Here is a 25,754-nt window from a genome sequence, read left to right as displayed (position 1 = left end):
CATTCCTAAAATGGGAACCCCAGAAGGATGGAGGAATGTTTTGTTAACCCTCGTACCAAACTTCCCCAAAAGAGCCGCCAGGTCCGCCCCGTCCAGGACAGGAAAGGCGGATCCCTTTAAGGAGGCAGAGAATTTAATGCGACGGATGAGTGCTTCGTCCAATCGCCGGCGGCTCAGGGAGTCTCTGGACCAGTGAGCACGCGGTAGGGGCGGGGCGGGAAGCACACCCGGAAGCGAGTGCGGGCCGGCCGGCTCGCCTGGGGGCCATGGCAGCCGCGGCGCCAGCAGCGGAGGGTGCCCCAAGTCGGGGGCCTCCGGGGGAGGTGATTCATCTAAATGTGGGAGGCAAGAGGTGAGTGTAGGAGATTCCTGAGGCCTACCCTCAGGGGCGGGGAGCAGGGTGGGAGTACCTACCTCTCCCAGGGGAATCCTGGCCTCAAGGATTGCTCCGCCCCCTGCGGGAGGCGCGGGAGCCTCAACTGGCGCCTGTGGAGGGTAGGGAATTCCAGGCCTGGGGTAGAGTCCGCATTTCTCACCCTCCCTGCATCATCTCGCGTCTGCTCACTTTCCTCGCACAGATTCAGTACCTCTCGCCAGACTCTCACCTGGATCCCAGACTCATTCTTCTCCAGGTGACTGGGAGAGCAAGTTTGGGGTGGGGGTTGAGGGGCAGGAGGAGAAAGTATGGGGTGACCTAATCTCCCCGCCCCGCACACACACACACCCCGGCCTTTGACACCTTCTCTGCGTCCCCTCCCTGCAGTCTTCTGAGCGGACGCATCTCGACACTGAAAGATGAGACCGGAGCCGTGAGTAGAGCAAGAGCTGAAACGCGGCGGCGGGTAGGAGGAGGGACAGGACCCCTCTCTCTGCTGAATTCATCCTCCGCACCCCTTCTCCGCAGATCTTCATCGACAGGGACCCGACTGTCTTCGCCCCCATCCTCAACTTCCTGCGCACAAAAGAGTTGGATCCCAGGTTGGCATGGAGGATAAAGGGGAGTCCTCCACTGCCTTCACCTCCTGAGAAGTCTCTTCTGCCCTTCAGAATGTTCACTTAAGCTCCTTGATCATTTTTAAATTATGTGTCTTTAGAATTCCCCCCAACACACAGACAGATACACACACACACACATTTTCAGAGACCATCGCTTCTTAGGATCTTGATCTTGTCAAAACTGGCTATTCTTGGGATTCTCTGAGCAGTTTTGAAAAATTTCTCTTCAGAATTCTCTGCCCAAACCCACTCCCCAGACCCTGACTCCTAGTCATTTCTGCCACCCAGGGGTGTCCACGGTTCCAGCCTTCTTCACGAAGCCCAGTTCTACGGGCTCACTCCTCTGGGTAAGTGGGGGTCCCATTAGCATCCTTACTGCATAGAAAACCACCTCTCTCCTGAAAGAAGGTTGGGTTAGAGCTGACAGCACTGAATTTGGTCCTGGGTCTCTAGGAATTAGTGGTATTCTGTGGAGAAAAGGATGGGGGAAGGGGAAAGGGATTGGCGGCATTGCCCCCCAAGTCCCAAGTCCCAGCCTTTGAGTCCTCCCTTAGTTCGTCGTCTGCAGCTGCGAGAGGAGCTGGATCGATCTTCTTGCGGAAACGTCCTCTTCAATGGTTACCTGCCTCCACCAGGTGGGCACTATTAAGGGATGGAGCAGAAGGTGGGTGGAATAAAGACTACATTTCCCATTAGGCTGCAGTCTTTGGGTGCCTGCTGTGATGAGGCCTAAGACAATAAGGGAGTTGTAGTTCTATATCAGATGCTCAGATTGATGCTTGGAAAGGAAGTAGGAAGTAGGAAACAGCATTTCCAATGAGACAATGGACCAGCTGTCCCCTTGAGGCTCTGTCGCATGTCCTAGAGCCTGATGGGAGTTGTAGTCCAGGTTTGATTTCTTTGTGGGAAGGCTTAGGAAGAACTGGGGTCCTTTGCAGGGAGGGGAGAAATATTAAAGGGGAGTTATTGGCTATAATCTCCATGAGACTTTGGTGCAGCCAGCCTACCGGCCAAAGAAAATATGCCCCAGTTGTTATTGGGAACTGTAGTCTACTAAGCTTTGCTGATTGGTATAGAAGGAACAGAGTGGGGAAATTCAATTTATGGCTTTGTTTCCCTAATCTTAGTCAATCCCTACTACTTCATGAAGTTTACCAAATATGAAGACCTATGCTCTTGTTTTCTTACCATAGTTTTCCCCTGTTTTTAAAAATCATTTTAAGTAAAAGGTTTATATCACTACCTTTATACCATAAATAAGTAAACACAAAAATAGGGCCCAAACATTATTCCATTTCTTAAAAGGAAAGAGTAGCAGATATTGAAGAGGTGTCAATATCATGGCAGCGCCAAACCGACTCTTCTTTTGTGATGGGCCGAATGGAACTGCAAAGGGAGTAACTTGCTGTGTGATTCAATTTCATTAAATGCCCTGTCCCCACACCACCTAAATCTTGTTCTCCAGGAGGTTATGTTCCACACCTGAGGAAATCAGTATCTGGCAGATTTTAAGTGCTTGCTACATGGCCACTATGATGATTATTGTCACTCTGCCCTTCCTCCCTGCTTTAGTGTTCCCGGTGAAGCGGCGGAACCGGCATAGCCTGGCAGGGCCCCAGCAGGCAGGGGGACGCCCAGCCCCCGTTCGACGGAGTAATACCATGCCCCCCAACCTGGGCAATGCAGGGCTGCTGGGTCGAATGCTGGATGAGAAAGCCCCTCCCTCCCCATCCGGTAAGGTTCTGTCTTCTGGGAGCTTGGAACAGCCAGTGGAGCCCCTGTGACCCTGCCCTGACCCCTCCTCTCCCCCCAAGGGTTGCCGGAGGAGCCGGGAATGGTGCGCCTGGTGTGTGGACACCACAACTGGATCGCCGTGGCCTATTCCCAATTTCTTGTCTGCTACAGGTGCTTGAAGAGGGCAGTGACAGGAGGCTTTGAGCCCTGTTGATGGGGAGGGCTTGGGGTGAGGGTTGATGATGTCCCCCAATCCAACAGGCTGAAGGAAGCCTCTGGCTGGCAGCTGGTGTTTTCCAGTCCCCGCCTGGACTGGCCCATCGAGCGACTGGCACTCACAGCCCGGGTGCTGGGTGGGGCTTTGGGTGAGCACGACAAGATGGTGGCAGCAGCCACCGGCAGCGAGATCCTGCTATGGGCTCTGCAGGCAGAAGGCGGTGGCTCTGAGATAGGTATGGCACCAGGCTTTTTCCAGAACCTTCTGTCCTTGAGAATTCTTCTCCAGCCTGTGATCTACTAGAATTCTCTACCCCATTAGCATTCTATGGCCAGTTAAATTACCACACCACCCCCCCCCAGCCCCATGTAATTCTTACAACCATGAATTCTTTTAGTTATTAGGATGTTCCAACCCTTTAGAATTCTGTATCCTGTTAGGATTCTTTAGCCTGTTAGAAAAATCCACCCACATACAGTTAATTCTCTCCTCTGTCAGAATTCACTGCCCTGTTAGATTTCTTTGCTTTGTTGAAATTCTCAGTGCCAGTGGAATCCAAAGCCTGTTAAGATTCTGTATTCCTAGTAGAAATCTCTGACTTGTTAACTGATCTATTCCCTAACAAATCTCAGTCCTCATGACAATCCCCCCTCCTTCCTGCTGGAACCCTCTATCCTACAAGGATTCCATGGCCAACTGAATCTTCTGGCCCTTGGAACTCTTCCTGCCAGCCCTCTTCTCCCCCATGATGTGGAGTCCTGCCTAGCTGAGTGCTCCTTGCCCTCTGCAGGGGTCTTCCATCTGGGGGTGCCTGTGGAAGCCTTATTCTTCGTCGGGAACCAGCTCATCGCCACGAGCCACACGGGGCGTATCGGGGTGTGGAATGCCGTCACTAAACACTGGCAGGTCAGAATGGCCAGCTTGGCTCTCCTTTATCCCAGGTGTCCAGGCTGCACAGACACTGGGAGGGGTTCCTTTCTGCCTCCCCCACCCCCTGGAGAGAGCCAGTGAGCCCAGCAGTGGGCCAGAGCCTGGGCGTGTTTGCTGAAGGCCTAAAGAGCATCAGGGAGGCCTTCCTGGAAGAGGCTGCCAAGCTGACAGGAAGGATGGGTGGGTTTGGAAAGGAGGAGAGAGGATTCTCCAGGCACTGGATCGGGGACCAAGTGAGGGGAGATGGTGTAGGAGACAGAAACCCACAGAGAGACATGTCAACATCTGTCATTCTCTCTGCACCTCTAGCCATGTCCAAAATGTAAAAAAGTACACCTGGAGTAGTTTTTTTTGTTTTCCCCTCCTACTAAAGTGTGAGTATTGGAGAGAGAGAGACAGACAAACAAGCGGGGAAAAACAGCTGGACTCATCGGCTCAGGACAGCAATCAAAAAAAAGCGAAGCAGGAAGAAAAGAAACAGACAGAGAGAGAGAGAGAGAAGGGTGGCTAGAGAGGAACCAGGACTGAGTGACTGTTGTAGACGAAGGGACGCAGATACATGGAGATGAATAGAGAAATGTCAGAAACACAGAGGCAAGAAGAGGCCAAGAAACTGAAATGCCGACCAAGAGGCACTCAGAGACAGAGAGACACACATCGAGATAGGCCTGAAGCAGGCAAGGCTGGAGGATAGTGGGTCTAGGAACCCCGGTGGCTTCTAGAGTGGGGAGGGGCGGGCACGCCAGGAGCGGGCACTGCGGAGGCAGCAACAGAGGCTGAAGCAGGGAGCGAGTCCTTCGCCACAGCCTGCCCTGCCCGTCCCCAGGTCCAGGAGGTGCAGCCCATCACCAGTTACGATGCGGCAGGCTCCTTCCTCCTTCTGGGCTGCAACAACGGCTCCATCTACTATGTGGGTGAGCAGCAGCCGGCACCTAGGGGCCGGAGAACCTTCCCGGGACGTGGGAGAGAAGGCGGGAGGCCGGGGCGCCTTGAACAAGCCTGTTCCACCCACGGCAGATGTACAGAAGTTCCCCCTGCGCATGAAGGACAATGACCTCCTTGTCAGTGAGCTCTACCGGGACCCAGCAGAAGACGGCGTCACAGCCCTCAGCGTCTACCTCACGCCCAAAACCAGTAAGCTCTGATCCGGTTTTCCCCTCTGCCATCAGCAGCCAGATTCAGCCGTCATTTAGTCATTCAACAAATACTCCCTGAGTACCACTTACATATATAAGCACCGTTCTAGGCGCTGGACCACGGGCAAAATTGACCACTAGCTGTTCATCTGTGGGTTTCTTTCCCATCTCTGCAATAAGGGCACGATGCTTGCATGCTCAGAAAACAAAGAGGAGGCGAGTTTTACAGTGAACGAAATCGAGTTCTCTCACTTGAGACAGCTTTCTGTGTGTGTGTCCTTGACCTCAAATACAGAGAAATGGCTTAATTTTTATTTGTTTTTATTGAGATATCATTCACATACCATAAATTCACCACTTTAAAGTGCAATTAGCTGATTTTTAGCAGATTCACAAGGTTGTACGACCATCGCCACGATCTCATTCCAGAAGATGATTTTTATCACCCCAAAAAGAAACCCTGAACTCATGAGCAGCCATACCCCATTCCTCCTTCTGGACAGCCCTGGAAACCTAATCTTTCTGTCTCTATGGGTTCGCCTCTTCTGGACAGTCCATGCAAATAGAATTATATAATATATAGCCTTTTTGCCTCTGGCTTTTTTCACTTAGCATGATGGTTAATTATTTTATTTCTTATGATTAGTGCTTTCTGGATCTTGAGATGCCTTTGCCTGTCTCCAGGTTGTGAAGTGAAGATTTCCCCCTATGTTTTCTTCTAGAAGCATTGTAATTTTAGCTTTTACACATAGGTCTGTTCCACTTCAGATTAACTCATATGTATGGTGTGAGGTAAAGGTCATGGTACATTTTTTTCTAGCAGGAGTAAATAATACACCTAACTTCACAGCATGTCGTCATGTAAGACCCCATTTTTTAAATTTAAATATAGTTGGTATATATTAGTTATATAAGTTTTAGGTGTGTAATATAGTGATTTGACATGTTTATACCTTAAAACTAATTCTAGTAATCCTCTGTCACCATGCAAATTTATCATAGTATTATTAACTGTATTCTACTTCGCTTTCCCCCTCCCCCCCTACACTCGTAAGGCCCCTTTCTTATTCATTTATTCCTTTCCTCCCTTCCCCTGCCCCTCCACCACATGTCACTGTTCTAACATGATTAGCATTTATCTTTTCATTTGTATGTGTCCTTACAAAATGGGTGATGTGAACAGGTTTTGAACTTGCGTAAACGATACCGGATCTCTGTCTCAGTTGTCCTCTTACTATTAAACCTGCCCTGGGTTTAATACCCACTATATTGTGATGCATAACCTTGATCCGTTGCTTTTAACTGCTGCATGAAATATTAACCACATTTTTCCTACCCCTAGTCCTTCGGGTGGCCCATTAAGTTTCTGACACTTGCAAAATAACTTTTTCCCCTCTGGAAAGTTGGCAAGGGCCGGGAGTCCCTCAGACACACAGGATTTCACTTTCTTGTCTTGTTGTCTATCTATTTATATGTGTCTCTATGGTTTTTTCCCCCTTTCTCTTTAAGCACATCTCTTTCTGTATCTGTCCGTCTGCCCATATATTCCTGTGACTCATTTCTCAGTCCCCCACGTCTCCTGGTCTCTCTGGTTTCTCTCTTCCCTCTTGCGTTAGTTCTTTCTCTCTGTCCTGACTTCTGTCTGTTTCCCTCTGTCTGCCTGTTCTTCCATCTCCGCATCTTTTCCCTACCTTGTGAGCACCCTCTCTCTGCTTCTTGGCTCTGTCTCTGTCTTCCGTCTGTCTGTCTGTCTCTCTGCATTGGTTTCCGTCTCTCTGTGACCCTGTCTCTCTCTTCCTCCTCGGCCCCTCACCAGGCGACAGTGGGAACTGGATTGAGATCGCCTACGGCACCAGCTCAGGGGGTGTGCGGGTCATCGTGCAGCACCCCGAGACTGTGGGCTCGGGGCCTCAGCTCTTCCAGACCTTTACCGTGCACCGCAGTCCCGTCACCAAGATCATGTTGTCGGAGAAGCACCTCATCTCAGGTGGGCCTGCTGGGTGACCAGTTAGTTGCCTGTCTCCCTGCAGGAGGGCTGGCACGGATGGGAGCATGAAACCAGGTTGATGAGGGTTTCCACTGCGGGGACATGTGTAGGGAGTGACCTCCACGGGGGAGAGAAGTTTGGCCTAGAACAATAATCACGGAAGTGAGAGGATACTATAAGGGGACCAGTCTAAGGGAGAGTGAATTATTCATCAATCAGCAGATGTTTATTGAGCACCTACTGTGTGCCAGGCACGGGGGATACAGTGGTGAACAAGACAGGCCAGGTCCCTGCTCTCGTGGAGGTGATGTTCTAGTGGGGATGACAGACAATTAATTAATGAAAATATAAATCAGTGTTGGGCAATGATGAGGGCCATGAAGAAAAACAAAACCGCGTAAGTGGCTAGAGAGTGTCGGGGTCAAGGGAGAGTATGGGGTTCCAGGAAGGCCTTTCTGAGGAAGGGCCTTTGAGTAGAAACGAGGGAATGAATAGTGCAGATCGGTGGGACAAGCATTCCAGCCAGAGGGAACAGGCACTGCAAAGGCTCTGGGGCGGGAGGATGTTTGATATACCTGAGGGAAAGTGGTGAACCCCCTGTGCGCAGAGCGGAGTGGGCAAGGGAGAGAGTGGAGGTCAGGGGGGCTTGTCAGTGGGACCTTGTAAGCCACAGAGAAGACTGTCTTTGACCCTGGCTGAGATGGCACCATAGGAGGGCTCTGAGAGAGGAGAGCCGTGACCTGACACAGGTGTGGGGACAGGCCGTGAGGATGGGACAGAGGCAGGAAGCAGAGGGAGGAGGCTGCTACAGTGGTCCCGGAAGGAGACGAGATGGACAAGGGCAGTGGAGCGGGTAAAGTGAGATCAGGCTCTTAATAATTTTGGAGGCAGAGCCAACAGGATTTGTGACCATTTGGAGTTCTGGGGAAGAGACAGTTCTCCGAAAGGGTAGAATTCAGAGGGGCCTGAATCTTGACACCTTTGAAAGGGGATCCTCTTGGGGCTGAGGAAGGTTGGGCAGCCCCGGCCCAGCCTGACCCGCTGCCTGCTACCCTCAGTCTGTGCTGACAACAACCACGTGCGGACATGGTCTGTGACTCGCTTCCGAGGCATGATTTCCACCCAGCCCGGCTCCACCCCACTGGCTTCCTTCAAGATCTTGGCGCTGGAGTCGGCTGACGGGCACGGCGGATGCAGTGCTGGCAATGACATTGGTGCTTCCTGGCCCCCTACCCAGCAGACGCTCATCAGCCTCCATTGGCCCCTTCCTTACCTGACCCCTGTAGACCTCTCCTGACTCCATGTGATCCCTGACAACCTCCCTTTACTCCCAGTTCCCCCTGTTGAAGTCTGTTACCCCCACTGATTCCTGCCGACTGCCACCTGACCCAGGACCACCCCCATCCCTGATGTGCCTGAACCCCGCTGACTGTTGAGTCCTGGGAGAAGGGGGTCATCAGTGGGGAGGGGGCAGAGCCTTGGTGTCTGGAGGTCCTGGGGCCCAGCAGGCCTGAGCCCCACCCCCCCTCCCTGGCCTAGGACCCTACGGTGAGCGGGATGATCAGCAAGTGTTCATTCAGAAGGTGGTGCCAAGTGCCAGCCAGCTCTTCGTGCGTCTTTCATCTACTGGTCAGCGGTGAGGAACATCCCATCAAATGGGAAGGGTGGTCGGGGGAGAAGGCAAGTGGCTGTTTGGGTCACAGAGGCCAGAAAGGGATCTCAGCCAAGGGACACTAATGGAGCAAGGGCTGAGGGAGCATGAGCCTGGTCCAGGTTTGGGGGCTGGAGGTATCAAAGGCGCGACATAGATGGGTGGGAGTGAATCTGGAGAAGCTGGCGCCAGTGCCGGACCTCAGACAGAGACTGCCCAGTGTAGTCAGGGTGGGACAGGGGCCCCGGGCAGAGGGTTCAGGGCCGGGGTTGGGGGCCCAGGACATTGTAGGAGCTCAGGGGAGGTGCTGCCTCCAGCCTGGGAAGAGTGTGCCAGGCTAAAGGGACAAAATGTGCAGAGGCTGGGAATGGCTAATTAGGGTAGCCAGAGGGGTACAGTTGGTCCCTGGGGATCTGAGCACACAATGGAGGTGAGTGGAGTGGCGGCTGCGGAGGGGCAGGGCCTTGTTAATCAAATGGAGGAGCCGAGACTGTCCTGTGTGTACTGGGAGCCAGGGCCACCGTGAGGGGGGTGGGCTGGAGGCTGGCTAGGAGGCCAAGAGCCCAGGGAGGAGGCTGGACAGGTTCCTGGCCAGCGAGGGCAGGGCTTGACCAGGGCGACAGGGCAGGGGGGAGGGGGCCGTGTGAGAGATGCAGGAGGCATGATGATGTACAGGTGGGGGGACATTGAGGAGGCTCCTGGCCTCCTGGGACTGGAACCCAAGACGGTAGACTGGGGAATGATGAAGAAGCTCAGGGGTGGAGAGGCAGGAACGAGAGCCATAACAATGGGGACCGTGGCCCAGGAAGGGTGTGAGGAAGGGAAGGGGGCCAGGCTAGGCATTGGTGTGGCCAGGGCGACCCCCCTCCCTCCCTCTCAGGGTGTGCTCGGTGCGCTCGGTGGACGGCTCGCCCACCACCGCCTTCACGGTGCTCGAGTGTGAGGGCTCCCGGCGGCTCGGTTCTCGGCCCCGGCGCTACCTGCTCACCGGCCAGGCCAACGGCAGCCTCGCCATGTGGGACCTGACCACCGCCATGGACGGCCTCGGCCAGGCCCCTGGTACTCCCCACCCACCTCAATCCTACCCCAAGCCCCACGGGCTCTCCCGAAACCCTCTGCACAACCTCCTTCATCATGATCTCCCCCCAAGCCCTTGCCCGCTGACCCCTGTCTCTGTCCCCAACCCCTCCTTGCCCTTGCTTTTCACCCCTGTCACAGCTTCTAACCCCTGCCCCTTGACCTCTGCATCTTTTTTCTATCCTGGCCTCAATTCTTACATATGGTCTTTGTCCTTTGCCCTGTGACCCTTGTATTGCCCCCTGACCCCACTTCCTTGCCCCCCAGCAGGTGGCCTGACAGAGGAAGAGCTGATGGAACAGCTGGAGCAGTGTGAGCTGGCCCCACTGGCTTCCTCGAGGGGCTCGCTCCCCAGCCCCTCACCCCGCACCTCTCTCACCAGGTAGGCATCACTCCACGGGGGAGAGGGCAGAACGTGGTGCCCTTGGGGTGGGGGGCGGCCCAGCTGCCCCATGATAACCAGCACTGACCCTCGTCACTCCTTCAGTCTTCACTCCGCCTCCAGCAACACCTCCTTGTCTGGCCGCCGTGGGAGCCCCAGCCCCCCACAGGCTGAGGCCCGGCGCCGTGGGGGAGGCAGCTTCGTGGAACGCTGCCAGGAACTGGTGCGGAGTGGGCCGGAGCCCCGACGGCCTCCGACGCCAGCTCCCCGGCCCTCCACAGGTCTTGGGGCTCCCCTCGCACCCCCCAAGATGAAGCTCAATGAAACTTCCTTCTGAACGCAGCTGCCATGGTGCCTTTGGATACCCAGGTCCTGGGGACTCAGATGCCCCCCCACCCCTGCTTCCTGTTGGAGCCCTGGGTTCAGGGCCAGGGCCTTCTTGGAGTGGTTACTGTTACTAGATCCCCACTATCCCCATTTTCTAGAGCCAAAGTCACCCTCCCCTAATAAAGTTCTCACTGCCAATACCTTGCTTACATTCTTAGAGGATTTGGGGACCCTCAGGCAAAGGGTGGAAGAGATGTAGGCCCTTACCAGGTCCCAGAGAGACAGAAACATGTCTCTTTTGGTTTAATCAAAGAGAGAGAGAATGTATAAGTGTGCAGTGCAGCTTCAGGCATGGCTGGATCCAGGGGTTCGAACCCTCATCCAGGTTGTCTTTCCATTTTCTTGGTTTTGCTTTCCTCTGGGATGCATCATTCGCAGTCAGATTTTCCCATCTCTGTGCCAAGATAACTCTAGGTAATTCTTAGCAACTTTTTTTTTTCCTCTCTAGCAGTCATAACAATCACAAGACTGATTCTTATTGGCTTGAATTAAGTCAAACGGCTACCCCCGAACCAATTACTGTAGTCAGTTAGATGGAGACCTTCCATTGTTCCAGGAGTCACATGCCCTAACAGGCCAGGAGGTGAGGTCAGCCCGTGTTGACCGAGTGGAGGAGTACCTGAGAGGTGAATCGGGCTTCTGTTACTACCAATGGGGATAAATGGCTTCGGGTCAGCAGAAACACAGATGTCAGCTTCGTGATTGCCACATCCTTAACATTTGCAGCCCAGACCTTGCCACTGCAAATATCTTTCCCACATCCCTGGCTGCGCCTTTTGTCACCCCTTTCCTGCCCACACTAGAAAAGTGGGCCAGACTAGCAACAAGAGACTTCATGATATGCTAATTCTATGATCCCAGAGTTTCTGGAATGCCAGAGCTTCTGTAACATGGTGGAGAAGGGGCTAGAAAGTCAGGGAATAGGGAGCACGGGGTAGTCTGGAGTTCTAGTGAATGAACAATGTTAAGGTTCTCCCCTGTGTATCAGAGAATGCAGACTCTAGAAGTTTCTTGACAAAAAGACCTAGACAGTCAATGATTCTAGAACAGGAGTGTTCTAGAATGCCTATGAATCTACAGTGGGAATATTTTCCATGCCATGGATTCTTGAATGCTCAGAATTATAGGACACAAAAGAATCTAGATTACTAGGAGATCTAAAGCGTAGGGGTGTTCTGGAATGCCAACACTTCTAAAACACTAGAGGTGTTTTCTGCATTGCAAGAAATCCATAATGACAGGAGGTTGTGAGTTGTCAGAATCATGTCAGAACATGAGTGGAAAGTCTAAAACAAGTGATTCTAAAGCATGAGTGTTCTGGAATGCCTGTGAATTTCAAACTCTGGAAATGTTTTTCCGTGCCAGAGCATTCAGGACACAGGGGGATGTTTGAATATTAGGAAGTCTAGAATGTAGGAGTGGGCTGGGAGGTCAGGGAATCCAGAACGTGGGAGTGTGTTGTAATGTTTGGAGATCATTTTTTCCACACCTGGGAATCCAGAACACGTGTATTTCTGGAATGCTGGTGATTCTAGAACCAAGAGAGAATGTCAGAAAATCTAGAACACTAAAGAGATTTTTGTTTGTTCATTAATACCAGGGATAAAACTTGTATGTGTGAGCACACACTGGGAGGAATCTTCTGGAAAACCACGACTCTAGAACTCTGGGGGTTCTTTGTCAAGGGTTGAGGTCAGATCAGGATCCAAGGGGTGACACAGAATGACCCTGGGAGAAAGTGGCACTGATAGAGATTGAGAGCTGGGGACTCCAAATGCTGAGGAGGGGGGAGGGGAAGCCTACGCCATCCCCGGAAGTTGCAGTGGTGAGCCAAAGGCTGTTGCCTAGCAACGAGCATTGAAGATGCCCTGGATCCCAGGCAGAAGGGAGAAATTTCGGCAGAGTCCCCAGCAAATGCTCCAGCCACAGAGTAGGAGGTAGGAAGGGGGCAACAAGGGGCAGGGAGACGCTGTCCTGCAGGGCCATGTTAGCAGGGATGTGGGGAGGCCGCACAAAGAGGGACACGGTGAACATTCAATGGGCAGAACTAGAGACTCCATCATCACGCCGGGACAGCCCACGAATGTCCGTGAGTGGGGCCTGAGTACTGTCATTACTGCTTCGAGGGGCTGAGTGTCCCTGGATGGTGGGTGGGCCCAGAGTTGTCAGTGTGAGATGGACGCCTGGATTGCTGTGGGTGGCAGTAATGATGTGAGTGTGACTGTGTGAGTCATCTCGTGTGCCTCACTGTAATGGCGAAGAGTAAAGGGGTCTCCCATGCTCCCTGTACACCTTCTATTGGGAACAGTAGCAGGAAGAAGAGAATGAAGACAAAACTGGATCTGCTGCTTGTCTTAGTCTGGGCAGGTGGCCTAGTACTCTGTGTGGGAGGAGCTTGGGATCCACTGGGGGCGGGGCTAGTGCTACAGAACTGGACATCTTAAGAATTAAACTGCTGTGAGATGGGCTCCCCCTCCCCGCGCCGCCCCGGAAACCCCAGAGGCGGGGCAAATGTGAAAGGGGTGGGGCTTGGGTTCTCAAGTGTAGGGCCGCTCCCCAATTCTCTGTGGGAAGGAGTGTGGCCTAAAACTTAGCGATAGGGACAGCTAAGGGCGGAGTCTGAAGCTCTGGGGGCGGTACCTTTGGTGTTTGTAATTCCAAGGGAAGAAGGAGGGGTCTTAAATGTATAATAAAGGAAAGGGGCTGGGCTTGAGATCATCTGAGGCTATTAGCAGGACTTCGAGCCTGGAACCTCTTAAAGGGAGTGCAAAGGGCCTAAGGCCCTCTGTGGCTTGGGGCTCCTAACGGTAGAGTTCCCTAGGAAGGGAGGGGGCTGGAATTCTCTAGGGAGAGTCTGCAATTCTGGGAATGGGAGGGGTGCTCTTGGGAGCCTTTAAAGATTCAGGTAGGGAAGAGGTCTGGTACCCTCTAGGGGTGGCCAGTGGAGAGATAGTCAAGGAGGAGAGCAGAGCTCGGAGCTCCCAGAGTCTGTGGGTCGGGAGGGAGCCTGGGTCCTCTGAGGGGCAGAGGCTACAGCCTTCTGAGGTAAAAGCTATTATTGCTCGTTGAGCCTGCAACCCCTGAAGCACAAGGCGTGGAAGAAAAGGCAAATCCTCTGGGAAAGTCCAGTGGGCCTGGAAGCCTCAGAGGGGCCCGACCCGGGGCCCTCAGAATCCTGAGTCTCTCACGTGAGAATTAGGAACCTGTGAGGGCTTCCAGTGTCTACACCAATCAGGGAGCAAATACTGATGGAATTCTCCAGCAACTGCGAGCTGATGGATGAGGCCTGCGGGCGGGAGCTTAGTTTAGGGGACCCTGCCCACCGCTTACGCATCCCTCGAGGGATCTCAGCACCTCCATACTTAGGCCTCTCCTTCACAAGAGGATTCAACGAGTCAGTACTCGACTACGGATTTCCCCCCACAGCACTGAGAACTCCGGACAGGCAGGCCCCAGCGTCCCCCGCCCGACACCTGTCCCTCTAGCCCCGCCCCTGTCGCCTCCCTATTGGCCGCACGGGCAGCGCCCCCTGACGGCACCGGGCTCTGATTGGTAAGAAGTTCGCAGCCCGCCGCTGGGACTGTGGAGAAAATGAGTAGGTTTGGGGCGGGGGCGGGGGACGGGGCGGCGCCCAGCCGGACCCGCTGGACAGACGGCTGGCCTGGAGCGGGACTCCACGCCGGACACGATGCGGCAGCCTGGCCCCCTCCTGCTGGTGCTGCTGCTGCCGCTCCTCGCAGCTGCCGCCTCCGCCGCCAGCCCCAGCCCCAGCCCCAGCCCCAGCCAGGTTGTCGAGGCTGCAGTGACCTTGGGCCGCCCAGCAGGGTAAGCCCCGCTGCGGCCCCCTCTTCCTTGTGCCTCCTCCACCCAGTGAGTCTGGTGGTCGGTGAGGCCCAGGACTTTTTCAGATTTAGGCAGAATCGAACCCACCGCTTCGGGGTGGGAATGAAAGAGCCAGAGAGCCCTGAGATTTATTAGGGCCCTCTATTTTGTAGGGGTTAGAATCCGAGGGGAACTGAGAGTTTGACGGAAGGGATTCCTGCCCTATGTGTGTGATAGAGATGGATGTGGCTTCAGGGAATTCTAGAAATTTTTCAAAGAAGGGTTCCAGTTTATATGGGGGCGTGGCTTTGAGTTCTCCTAGGATGAGGTGGGTGGGACCCTCGACCTAGGAGGGTCTCCAGGTTTCTTGGGTGCTTAAGGAGGAAGCGTATGGGAGGTGATGAAGGGATTTTATGAGAGTTTTGAGATGTCTTGGTTTTCTAGGGTTTGGGGCGTCTGGATTAATTAATAGGAACCCTTGGATTCCCCTAATGAGTTAAGAAGACGTGGCCTTTTGGGTCGATGGCAGAGTGGCTTTTGGGGGAATTGTGTGGACGGGGGCTGTTCCTCAGGGTCCCTGAGGGTCGAAGACGTTCTAGTGTCCTAGAATTAGAGGATATCAGGCTTGAACAAGGCACCAGGGATTTCGCAGCAAGAGATCCAGAACTTCCTATGGATTTAGAGATTATAGCCACCCTTCCTGTCTATGGTGACGAGATCTAAGGAAACAGTCTGCCCAGCACCCCCATCCCCCGCCCTGCGGCCCAGCGCTCCGTTACAAAGGCCCCGGGCTCCGCTCCCGCCTCAGTCTCTGCGAATGCGTTTAGTAACCCGAGCCGCGCCGGGGGCGGGGCCGGGAAGGGGTTAACCTGGAGAAAAGGCAGGAGGGGTGACAGCAAGAGCAGAGGTCCCAGAGGTTCCCACCCGGGCAGCTTCCTCCCCCACTGGGCCCCACTGTCTGGAAAAAGTCCACGCGCCCTACGTCCCCTTTGCAGCCTCCCGCCACTGCCCTTTTCTCGGGGCCTGCGCGCGCGTCTTAGTCTCTCGTCCCCCTTAGCCTGAGGATAATGGATTTGTCTGGGGGGCCCTTTGGTTACGACGCGCTTGAGTCGGAGCTGAGGGCTCCGCTACCCAGAATCTGAGATCCTCTGGGCGCGCGGATTTCTTCAGGAACGACTCCTTCCTTCTGGTCAGGCGGGAAACTGAGGCCCAAAGACCAGGAAACGCTGGCTCTGGGACACACGAGCGTGCAAGTGCAGGAACAGGCTAGAACTCAGGCCTCGGGATTCCCAGTCCTGGGCTGTGGCTCCTTCTGTATTCCCCTCCACCTCAGCACCCTGCTGGACCCACAGTCGAAGGAGGACCTCCCTCCCCAGCCGCTGAGGCCTGTGGAAGTGGCGCCACCTGCCGGTCACACGCGGGATGACGGCTGAGTCCAGCACAGGGATGTGCGGGGAGGGGGGCGGGTTCTGGATTCCCAGACAGTCGGGGCTGGGAAATGCGCTTAGAAATCCTCTTTGAGTTTTTAAAAAATCGTTTAAAAATACTTTAAAATGTCTTTTCTAAGAATACCTTGCCGTCAAACACTTCAGAAGACAAATAAAAATAAAGTTGCTGTGACCTTCATCCCCAGAGAGTCTAAGCCAATTTGCCTCCCATTGCAGATAGGGAAACCGAGGCATCGATTGCAGTGCCTCAAATGGGCCCCACATCTATTTCGACCAACCTCAAGCCTTATGTTGGCTTCCCCTCCCGTATTCCCATTGACTTCCTTTGGGGAGCTCTAGAGAGCTTGGGGCCTGATTGACTTCCACCCCTCTGTTTATAGTGTTGCTATTTGTCACTGCTGCCCGAGCCGATCATCCAGGAGGAGCCGCTGTTTCAGAGGTGGGTTCTTCTAGGTGAGGTATAGGTAGGGGGTGAAATGGGGTAGGAGTGGAGGGGTGGGGGGTTCCCTTTTCTACCCCTCATCCCAGCTGGAGAGCTGGATGCACTTGGTGTAAAGGGGGACTCTGTCTCATCCTCCGCTTAGTCCCTGGCTGTCTCTGAAGCCTCCTGCAGGGTCCAGAGCTGCCCGCCTGAAAAGTGTGCAGACCCTCAGCGGTGTCTGACACCAGTGCCCCCGGCGCTGCCGAGCTCCAGCCCCAGCCCCAGTGTGAAGAAGAGACAGGTGTCCCTTAACTGGCAGCCACTGACGTGAGTGTGGGGTTCCCCTCCTACCAGTCTTCTCTCCTCTTCTCTTCTCTCTTCTTTCTCTCTCTCCCTCTCCCTTCTTCATCTGTTTTCCCCACCATCTTTGTCCCTGTTTCTCCTCAAGCCTCTAAAGAGTACTCAAGGCCTGGTCCCCACAAAGGGATGGGGGTGGGGGGTAGGCAGAGCCGCTACTGGAAGACCTCCTGGCTGGGAGGCCTTGAAGCAGGGGCTGGGGTGTCACACAACAACCGAGGTGACGGTTCCTTCTCTGACCGCTCCTACCCAGGCTGCAGGAGGCCCGAGCTCTGCTGAGGCGACGGCGGCCCCGCGGGCCGGGGGGCCGGGCACTGCTGAGACGGAGGCCCCCACAGCGCACCCCTGCCGGCCAGGCCCGCGGTAAGAACATCCGCCTTTCCTCTGCCGGGGGGGTGGAGGGGGGTTCCGGGCCAGATAAAGCCGTCTGGTTCCCACGGTCCAGCCGCCGCCTAGCCGCCCCCCATTGTAGCTCAGCACCCCACTCCAGGACACGGCCCCCTCTAGGGACCCCAGCGTCCGGCCGCACGAGGTGAGCCCGGGACAGGACCAGACGCTGGCCAGAGGCGCTGACCCGCGGGGGTGGGGCCGGGAAGCCAGGCGTCCGGGCTCCCCGTTGCCAAAGAGGGGGGCGCTGTCCCGGCAGAGAGGGAAGCCGAACTAGTCCAGACAACAAAAGCGATTGTGCGGATTGGCGCCTGCTCGGTCACCGAATGGCCAAAACTGCGGGGCGGCCAGGGGCCAAAGGCCTCCTCCTGCCTCCCCCGGTCCTCATCTTGCTCTAGCTCTCGCCCCTGGGCTAGCACACCCCCTAGTCTCAACCACCCTCAGAAGTCTCCCTCCTGCTGTGGCCTTCGGCCCAGATGTGTCCCCTCCTCCCTAAAGTCTTCCAGATGTGGGCCTCTAGCCAGATGTGAGGACCCCCGCCCACAGCCTCAACTCACCGTTTCCCCTTATCCATTCTGACTTCTCCTACCAGGTGTGGGGGGGCTGGCCAGATGTGAGAGCATCCTCAAATGCCCCCCCCCAGCGTCCTGCCCACCATCCAGACCCCCAATTCCCTCGCGTGCCCAGGTGCACCGACCCTTCTCTCCCCGAGATGTGCTATCTGGCTGCCCAGATGTGCCATAACAGCCCCTATTCAGATGAAGCCCCTTTCTCTGTACCTAGGGCCGAGTATACAGTCCTTAGACGTCTCCCCAAATGCGGCCCCTATTTCTCCTTTTTCTTTATGGATTCAGCCCTGTCTGCGGGTGGGGGAAGAATCGGCCCGCCCCACCTGTTCCCTTCCCTGACGCTCCCCCGCGGGCCCCATTCACTTGTTAGTGCGACTGGGGGCAGAGGGGGCGCCCCCCTCCCCCTGCGAGTCTAGCGCCCAGTCTGCGCGCCTCTGGCTGCGCGCCCAGCCCCACGCGCCCCCGCGCGGCCGTCGGGGAGGGAGTGGTGGGGAGGGGGGGGCCTGAGCGGGGGCGCGGCCGCCCTCCCCCGCGGGCGGGCGGGCGCGGCCGGGCCCCTCGGGCGGGCTGGGGCGGCGGCGCGGCGGAGCGCGGCGCTGCAGCCATGGCGGGCGGCGCGCGGCTGCTCTGGGTGTCGCTGTTGGTGCTGCTGGCGCTGCTCGGGCCGCAGCCTGGACAGGGCCAGCCGCGAGAGCGCCTCCGCGTGCGCTTCACCCCAGCGGTGTGCAGCCTGCGCTGCGTCCATGGGCCCACCGGCCCCCGCTGTACCCCGATCTGCGCGCCCCGCAACGCCACCAGCGTGGAGAGCGGCGCGCCCGGCGGTGCGGCCCCGGGGGGACCCGGCTTCCGCGCCTGTGAGTGCGGGGTGGTGGTCCCGAGGGAGGGGTCCCCAGGGGGAGGAGGAACCCCCGGGGATGGGGGAGACAGTCCCCCAGGGAGAGGGAGCCCAGATTCCCTGTGCAGTAGTACTAGGGGACCCTTGGGTACTTAAGGAAGGGCTTCAAACTCCTGGCTTTTGGGATTGGGTCTTGAGGGTCCTGATTTTGCAAGCAGTGGGGTTTCTCAGGGACCTGTGATGTCTCACGTGAGGGGACTGGGGCCGACTTTCATGCCTTTGAGTCAAAATCGGGGATACCAGAATTGACGACCCTGAGAACTTGGGGGCAGGGAGCCTGAATTCTGAGACTGTAAGGGTTCCCCGGGGACCAAGGGAGAATTTGGGGGCCCTGGGGGTTGTCCCGGTTTCTGCATCCATGCGTGGGAAGGATTAGAAAAGTCCAGGATGGGAGTGCTTGTTAGGAGGGGCATTGAGGTGAAGAAAGTGGATCTGGAGAGCTGAGAGGAAAAGGGGATCCAGAGAAGTAGGGTTTCTGCAGGACCCTGAGTTGCAAGGGTCACACGTGGGAGAAAAATCTAGATAGGAGGCCTAGGAGATGGGGCGCCCCCTAGGGGCAGAGGGGACAGGAGGAGGGTGCGCACTAGGCACCGGTAGAGATGAGGAACCCCCAGGGGGTTCAGGTGAGGTGGGGAGAACAGGCCACCTGTTAGCGCCAGGGTGTGGGGGTGGGCGGCCTCTCAGGGGTCGGGGCCTACCTGCCCCCAACCCCAGAAGCCCTCCAGAGTGGGGAGTGGGGGCCCCTGGCGCCGGGAACTCGCCCAGCCTGGCCCCCAGCCAACCCAGCCCTGGCGGCCGTGAGCTCATCTCCCGCTGGAGCCCCCGCCTGCTGCCACTCCCTCTCTCCTCCCCTTCCTCTCTCCTTCCTTCACTCCCTCCCGGCCCAGCCCCAGCTCACCCGTGCCAGGCGCCATGCCCAAGCGGGTGCCAAGCCCCTGGAGGCACAAGTAGGGGCACGTGAAGGGGGGCTGACCTTGGCAGGACCCCAATGCCCTCAGTTCCTCACTCCACCAGGGGCGTGGAGCATGGAGTGGACCATGCCCACCTCACGGCTTGCCCAGGGGTGGGAGCCCTCAGGGAACTGGGCAGGGGACGGCATTCAGGCCAACACGCAGCGGAGAAATGCCCTCGGAGGCTGGGAAGTGCCTCCCAGACCTAGCTGGATTACTACAACCCCCAGCAGAGACACTTCCTATTTTGGAATTTTGATTGCTAGTTAAGCCTCTCTTGGGCCTGCCATTCAATTAAGGACCTCTGTTAGAGCACCCTGGAGTCCCGAGCCCAGAGTCACTGCCCTCAGATCCTTACCCTCAACAACAGACTTTAGAGGATGGCCCCTCCAGTGCAGTTCTCTCCCTCCCATTTTTATGTAATCCCCCCAAACTGTGCCCCTCACCAGAGAATTCTGTGGTATTATCCCTCAGCTACTCCTCCGCCCCAGAGAAACTCCAGGTTAAAAACCCGATACACTGATAACTCTATTCCCCAGCTGAATTCTCTTCCCACAAAAGACTAGCATTTTCTTATATTTCTGACCAAGTCCCATCAGAGATTCCTAATTCCTGTCTTTCCAAATCCTGCCCTTTCAGCTGACTCCCTCCCCAGGAACTTCTGATCCATCTGTCAAAGAACCCCAGGTTGGTCTTGATCAGCTGATTCTCCCAAGAGGACTCCAGACACTGCTCCTCCCAGGCAGCCATTAATCAAAAGACTTGGGCACCTAATCCCTTAGGTCGTAGGGGAAGGGGGACTCCACAGTATCTTAGAGTCTTCTCAAACAATTGAGGCTTTCATGTGCTCGCTAGTGAGTCCCAGGAATCTCACTTCTCCATCTAAGCCTGTGAGGAGGGGGTTTGGGGTGAGGTTCTCAGCACCCTCAAACTGGCCATCCCCTGGAAGGCACGAGAGTCCTGTTTTCTAGGTACCTCTCCCCAAAAGGACTTAACGGACTCCTGTTGAATGGGCACCTCAACTTCCTCTGAGCTAAGCTCCCTTTCCATTCCTGAAACCTTGAGCTGTCTTTGAACTCCAGAGTACTGCCCTGTAGCTAATCTCCCAAGAGTCCAATCTCTTTACCTTTCTAACTTGAGGGGGCTCCCTCTATGCTTTCTTCTCTCCAGTGTGTGGCTCACAATACCGCACACGCCTTCCTGGACGGCCCCGGCTGCCTGCCCCCTTCCTCCCCTCCGCACAGCTGTCTCCAGCTGTTCTCAGCCTCCCTGGGGGAGGAAGGGAGGGGGTGCCCTAGCAGGATATGTCCGGCCTTCTTTGGCTCAGCGGGCCCCGGGCTCCCCAAGGATCCGGAATGCGGAGCCACCGCCCTACCCCCGCCGCACCCCTCTCTTTGTTTACCCCGCCGCACAGCTGGCAGCGCCCCGCCCAGAGGTGGACTGGGGCCCGGCGAGAGCGCGCAGAAGGGGAAAGGAAGCGCGTTCCCGCTAGTGGCCCCGCCTGGGAGCTACTGAAAGCGGGAAGGCAGAGCTAGAACCCTGGAGCCAGAGCCAAAGGGGAGGTGGGCGGAGACAAAATTCGGTGGGCGGAGCTAGGACACCCAGGGAGCGGGGAGTGGGAAGGGCGTGAACGAGCGATCCCGGGCAAATCACATGAGGAAAGGAAGTGGGCGGGGCTAAAGGCAGCAGGGTAGACGCCTTGCTAGGCAGTTTAGAATCCCGAGGGTAGAAGAAGGTGCTGTGGGCAGGACTGCAAGGGGGGAGTAACCAGGGAGTAACTAAAATGGGGTTTTAGTCAATGCAAGGGACCGGCTGGGTCTGGAGGGGCTGGAACAGCAAAAGTCGCAGCCAGGCGATTAGATGGGCGGGGCTAAATGCTTAAGGAAAGCGAGAGTGGGCGGAGCTGGTACTCTCTGGACTCAGCCAAAACGTGGGACTCTAGAGGGAGGATGGGGTTACATGAAAGCGAATGAAGAGCTGGAGGGAGTGGCGAGCCGACCTAGTGGGCAGAGCTATTCCATATAGGTCTGGAAGACTGGATCCAGGCAATGCAGGTTGCTAAGGATTGGTTGGGGTGGCACAGGACAGCTCAAGGAGGAGCGACTTAGAACTGAGTGATATCCTTGCGGGTGAAGTTATGTTAGGGACCGAGCTACTTTGGGTGCTCTGGCCCCAGGGATGCCTGCCAGAAGGGTTGCTGACCCTGAGTGTCCTCGCTCTCACCCCCAGTCCTGTGTCCCTTGATTTGTCACAACGGCGGTGTTTGCGTGAAGCCTGACCGTTGCCTCTGTCCCCCGGACTTCGCTGGCAAGTTCTGCCAGTTGCATTCCTCGGGCGCCCGGCCTCCCGCCCCAGCCATGCCAGGCCTCACCCGCTCAGTGTACACCATGCCACTGGCCAACCACCGCGACGACGAGCACGGTGAGGAGAGGGTGGCCGGGGGCCCCCTCCTACCCCCTGTCTACCACCTCACTGTTCCTCTGACCCCCATCTTTCCTGCCTTCCCGAGTACCTTTCTCCAGTGCGACTTTCCCCCCACTTCTAGCCCCAAGTCGTAAGAACCCGGGTACACACCCCTTAGTCCTGTGGTGCATCCCTCCAGGTGTGGCATCAATGGTGAGCGTCCACGTGGAGCACCCGCAGGAGGCGTCTGTGGTGGTGCACCAGGTGGAGCGTGTGTCCGGCCCTTGGGAAGTGGCGGACGCTGAGGCTGTGGCGCGGGCAGAGGCGGCAGCGCGGGCGGAGGCGGCGGCGCCCTACACGGTGCTGGCACAGAACGCGCCGCGCGAGGACACCTATTCGGACGCCTCGGGCTTTGGTTACTGCTTTCAGGAGCTGCGCGGAAGCGAAGTGAGAGGAGGCCGGTGGGGAGGGGCCCGAAGCGTGCCACCACGCGGGGGCGCGCTCACCCAACACTTCCCCACAGTGTGCGTCCCCGCTGCCCGGGCTCCGGACGCAGGAGGTCTGCTGCAGAGGGGCTGGCGTAGCCTGGGGCGTTCACGACTGTCAGTCGTGCTCGGAACACCTGGGTAAGCCTCAAGATGTCCCCGAGGTGCTCGGAGCTGGGGAGGAGTGAGAACCTGCCGCTCGCCATACACTGCCCACAGATAAACCCTGTTCACAAATTAGCCATGCCTACCCCATTGTGGGGATCACTTCCGGTAGGGGATCAGACCTACCCATACTGTCTTGGACCGTCTACCCCGCTCTCTGACTTTGGCTACTCTGTTCTCACCCCGCCTACGTGCCTTGGCCCCACTCATGCGTTCTTGGGACCTCCCACGTTGCCTTCTGTCAGACTGACAATTTAAGGCTGACCCTAAACTTGAAGCACAGACAACACCTTTTAGTCTTTCCAACTTTCGTCCCCGCACACACTATTCTCTCTCCGCCCGCCCCTGGCCCACCCCTCTCCTCTCTCTACAGGGAACTCCGACCGAATTGGATCCCCAGATGGTCCGTGTCCGACTGGCTTTGAAAGGGTTAATGGATCCTGCGAAGGTGAGCTGGGACAAGGGTGGAAGGGGCTTGGCTGTGGGGAGCGGGTCGACAGGGGTGCTCGTCATTGATGCCACTGGGACCATCCCATTTCTCGCAGATGTGGACGAGTGCGCGACCGGCGGGCGCTGCCAGCACGGGGAATGTGCGAACACTCGCGGTGGGTACACGTGCGTGTGCCCCGACGGCTTTCTGCTGGACTCATCCCGCAGCAGCTGCATCTGTGAGCCACCAACAGGAAGCTAAACTGGGTCCCATGTCCCGCCCTGCTGTCAGACCCCATCCCAGATCTTCCCTGCGTCTTTAATTCTCTCAGACACTCCCAGATCCTCACAGACTCCTAGGTCCTCTCTGTCACTCCCATTAGAGCCCTCTCAGACTCCCTGGACCTTATTTCAGAACCCCTCAAACCTTTTGGACACAGATCCCTTCAGATACTCAGGCTTTCTTCAGTTCCTCTCAGCCCGTGAAATCCCCTACAGTTCCTCCATCACTGGACCCTCAGCAGACCTTGAGATCCTTCTCAGGTTCTCATATTCATTCCTCAGACTCTCTTCAGGCCCCAAACCTTTCTCAGACCTCCAGACCCCTCACCTCATTCTCCTGCCCTCTCAGACCTCTCCTGAATGTCCCTCACACTCACCAAAACCTCCCCGGGAACACTGCCCTACTTCCCAGATCCCCTAGTTCCACTACCCTGCTAACCCCATTCTGAAGAATTTCCTCCTTCACCCCTAGCCCAACACGTGATCTCAGAGGCCAAGGGACCCTGCTTCCGCGTGCTCCGTGAAGGTGGCTGCTCGCTGCCCATCCTGCGCAACATCACCAAACAGATCTGCTGCTGTAGCCGTGTGGGTAAAGCCTGGGGTCGGGGCTGCCAGCTCTGCCCACCCTTCGGCTCAGGTGAGAGCCTCCTGTGGGGCCAGCCCCTAGACTTGAGGCACACAGTGCCCACTCTAGGCCTCGCCCCCAGGTCTTGAGGCTCACTGCCCTCACACCAGGTTGGGCCCTAGTCATGGCCACCCTCAGACTGGACTCCGCCCTAGGTCACATCCCACCCTTGACTACACCCACCCCTGAGACAAGCTACATTCAAGTCAGGCTGTGTCCCCTGAGTGAAACCCCCAGCTTTGGCAGCTCCTAGTCCTTGAGTTATGCTGCCTGCCCAACCCTGTCCCCAGCCTTCAGCCAATTCCCCAGCTCCCCAGACAGTGAGTGCCCTCAGCCTAGGCTCTGCCCCAGACACACCCCTCCCTCCCTGAGACACCTTCCTGGAAATCTAGCTTCTGCATAAAACCAGACCCCACAACGGACCTGACTGTTTCTTGGACTTCATCCCAATCTCTGTAGACCCCAAACCAGGCTTAGTCCAACAATTAGCCTTCGAGATGGCCTATTTTTTGGCCAGGGTACCACCCCATCCCAGCACCTAACCCCTGACACTCCCAGGCCAAGCCCACCCCCAACCAAGGCCAGACTCCCTCCCCTTCATTCCCCCCTGCTCTGATGCTGTCTCTCTGCCCCTCTCCCCTCCTTTCCTGTTCCCAGAGGGTTTTCGGGAGATCTGCCCTGCTGGCCCTGGCTACCACTACTCAGCCTCTGACCTCCGCTACAACACCAGACCCCTGGGCCAGGAGCCACCTCGAGTGTCCCTCAGCCAGCCTCGTGCCCCATCCTCCACTCCTCGGTCACCCACAGGTGAGCTGGCTTCTGGAGAGGGGAGTGTTGTCTCCAAAGGGGCTGCTCCAGCCCCATAGAGAAAGGAGGAAGAAGAGGAGCAGGAACCCCCCAAATCCAGGCCTCCACTAAATGATACCCTTTCTTTACCAGGCTTTCTGCCTACCCATCGCCCAGAACCCCGGCCTGAGCCCAGGCCAGGCCCTGAGCTCTCCCTGCCCAGCATCCCGGCCTGGACTGGTCCTGAGGTCCCTGAATCAGGTGCAGCAGAGGGAATCGAGGGTATTGTTGGGGTATTACAGGCGACGGTTCTAGGGTGAGGCTCCACGGATAGAATAAATAGGGATGTCACAGCCAGAGGAGTTAAGGTGGGAAGAGATAAAGGTGTGGAGTGCAGGGTGGTGCTTACACGAGGAACTGGAGTCAGAAAGGCCTGGATTCAGGTTTCCTGTCAATTGGGCAAGTCATTTCACCTCTCTGAGCCTCAGTTTCCTCATCAATAGTAAGGATCATTGTAAGGATTCAGTGAGCTGTCTCTAAAGTATCTGGCACATAGTAAGTGCTCAGTTAATGCTAGACAAATTATTTTTCATGAGATACCAAGAACGTATCTCACTCAGAGGACAAGAGAGCAAAATGCTTATAAACGGAGACTTTAGGGTGATACGGGGAGATTCAGGCAGAGGATCTGATGAGAAATTCCCACGATAAAGATGATGATCAGCGGTGGAAGACTGAGCTTGGGGAGGGACATCCACGAGGGCGTTTTAGGCAGTGGATCTGAGGGGATTGTACTGGGATGAAAGAGACAGAGGATTCAGAGACGGGGAAACCCTGGCTGATTGGACACCCCCAGGTGCCTCCGCGGGAGTGTGTCATCGCAATCCCCAGGTCTGCGGTCCTGGACGCTGCATTCCCCGGCCCAGTGGCTACACTTGTGCGTGCGATTCCGGTTTCCGGCTCAGCCAGCAGGGCACACACTGCATCGGTGAGCTAGACAGACGGGGTGGACAGAGGCAGGGCGGGGGGCTCTGCCAGGTCACCTCTTGACCAGTCAATTCCCTCTGTGCCCTCAGATGTGGACGAATGTCGCCGCGTACCCCAGCCCTGTGCTCCCGGGCGCTGCGAAAACGCGCCAGGCAGCTTCCGTTGCGTGTGCGGCCCCGGCTTCCGAGCGGGCCCGCGGGCTACGGAGTGTCTGGGTGAGAAATCCGCCCCACCTGGCTCGAGGAC

General features: G+C 56.5%; 2 protein-coding genes and 1 long non-coding RNA gene across 7 annotated transcripts in view; 2 read left to right on the top strand and 1 right to left on the bottom strand.

Moving 5' to 3' along the window:
* The first annotated feature begins 201 nt into the window (after positions 1 to 201).
* SHKBP1 (SH3KBP1 binding protein 1) lies at positions 202 to 10,637 on the top strand. 3 transcript variants are annotated; one of them, XM_039853470.1, is made up of 18 exons: positions 202 to 352; positions 579 to 632; positions 764 to 809; positions 905 to 978; positions 1,285 to 1,343; positions 1,551 to 1,631; positions 2,569 to 2,730; positions 2,811 to 2,901; positions 2,992 to 3,182; positions 3,738 to 3,853; positions 4,704 to 4,791; positions 4,895 to 5,011; positions 6,830 to 7,000; positions 8,059 to 8,214; positions 8,540 to 8,636; positions 9,532 to 9,710; positions 9,999 to 10,110; positions 10,216 to 10,637. In XM_039853470.1, exons 1-18 carry the CDS (start codon positions 267 to 269, stop codon positions 10,445 to 10,447), a joined length of 2,112 nt encoding a protein of 703 aa, XP_039709404.1. In that variant the 5' UTR covers positions 202 to 266; the 3' UTR covers positions 10,448 to 10,637. The 3 variants fall into 3 exon arrangements, with proteins under 3 accessions (XP_039709404.1, XP_039709394.1, XP_039709406.1); XM_039853460.1 differs by having other exon boundaries at positions 9,996 to 10,110; XM_039853472.1 differs by lacking the exon at positions 1,551 to 1,631 and having other exon boundaries at positions 9,996 to 10,110.
* LOC120595584 (uncharacterized) lies at positions 5,318 to 21,976 on the bottom strand. The gene is made up of 2 exons (XR_005650910.1): positions 21,921 to 21,976; positions 5,318 to 11,116 (listed from the first exon to the last, which is right to left on the bottom strand). It is a non-coding gene; the product is annotated as an uncharacterized LOC120595584 (long non-coding RNA).
* Positions 14,170 to 25,754, top strand: part of LTBP4 (latent transforming growth factor beta binding protein 4) — a 26,136-nt gene continuing 14,551 nt past the window's right edge. Inside the window, exons 1-14 of one of the 3 annotated variants that reach the window (XM_039853436.1) lie at positions 14,170 to 14,322; positions 16,148 to 16,206; positions 16,371 to 16,515; positions 16,799 to 16,908; positions 21,576 to 21,767; positions 21,949 to 22,196; positions 22,273 to 22,375; positions 22,773 to 22,847; positions 22,945 to 23,067; positions 23,583 to 23,747; positions 24,393 to 24,542; positions 24,675 to 24,782; positions 25,378 to 25,509; positions 25,598 to 25,723. In XM_039853436.1, the coding sequence (XP_039709370.1) occupies positions 14,186 to 14,322; positions 16,148 to 16,206; positions 16,371 to 16,515; positions 16,799 to 16,908; positions 21,576 to 21,767; positions 21,949 to 22,196; positions 22,273 to 22,375; positions 22,773 to 22,847; positions 22,945 to 23,067; positions 23,583 to 23,747; positions 24,393 to 24,542; positions 24,675 to 24,782; positions 25,378 to 25,509; positions 25,598 to 25,723 (1,873 nt within the window). In that variant the 5' untranslated portion in view covers positions 14,170 to 14,185. Of the gene's footprint in view, positions 14,323 to 16,147; positions 16,207 to 16,370; positions 16,516 to 16,798; positions 16,909 to 18,066; positions 18,356 to 21,004; positions 21,082 to 21,575; positions 21,768 to 21,948; positions 22,197 to 22,272; positions 22,376 to 22,772; positions 22,848 to 22,944; positions 23,068 to 23,582; positions 23,748 to 24,392; positions 24,543 to 24,674; positions 24,783 to 25,377; positions 25,510 to 25,597; positions 25,724 to 25,754 lie in introns of those variants that run through there. The other 2 variants (XM_039853442.1, XM_039853451.1) reach the window with 2 other exon arrangements.

The sequence above is a fragment of the Pteropus medius genome, unplaced genomic scaffold (genome assembly GCF_902729225.1).
Source record: "Pteropus medius unplaced genomic scaffold, Ma_sr-lr_union100, whole genome shotgun sequence".
In the NCBI taxonomy this organism is placed as follows: Eukaryota; Metazoa; Chordata; class Mammalia; order Chiroptera; family Pteropodidae; genus Pteropus; species Pteropus medius.
This window is presented reverse-complemented; position numbering and strand designations above follow the sequence as displayed.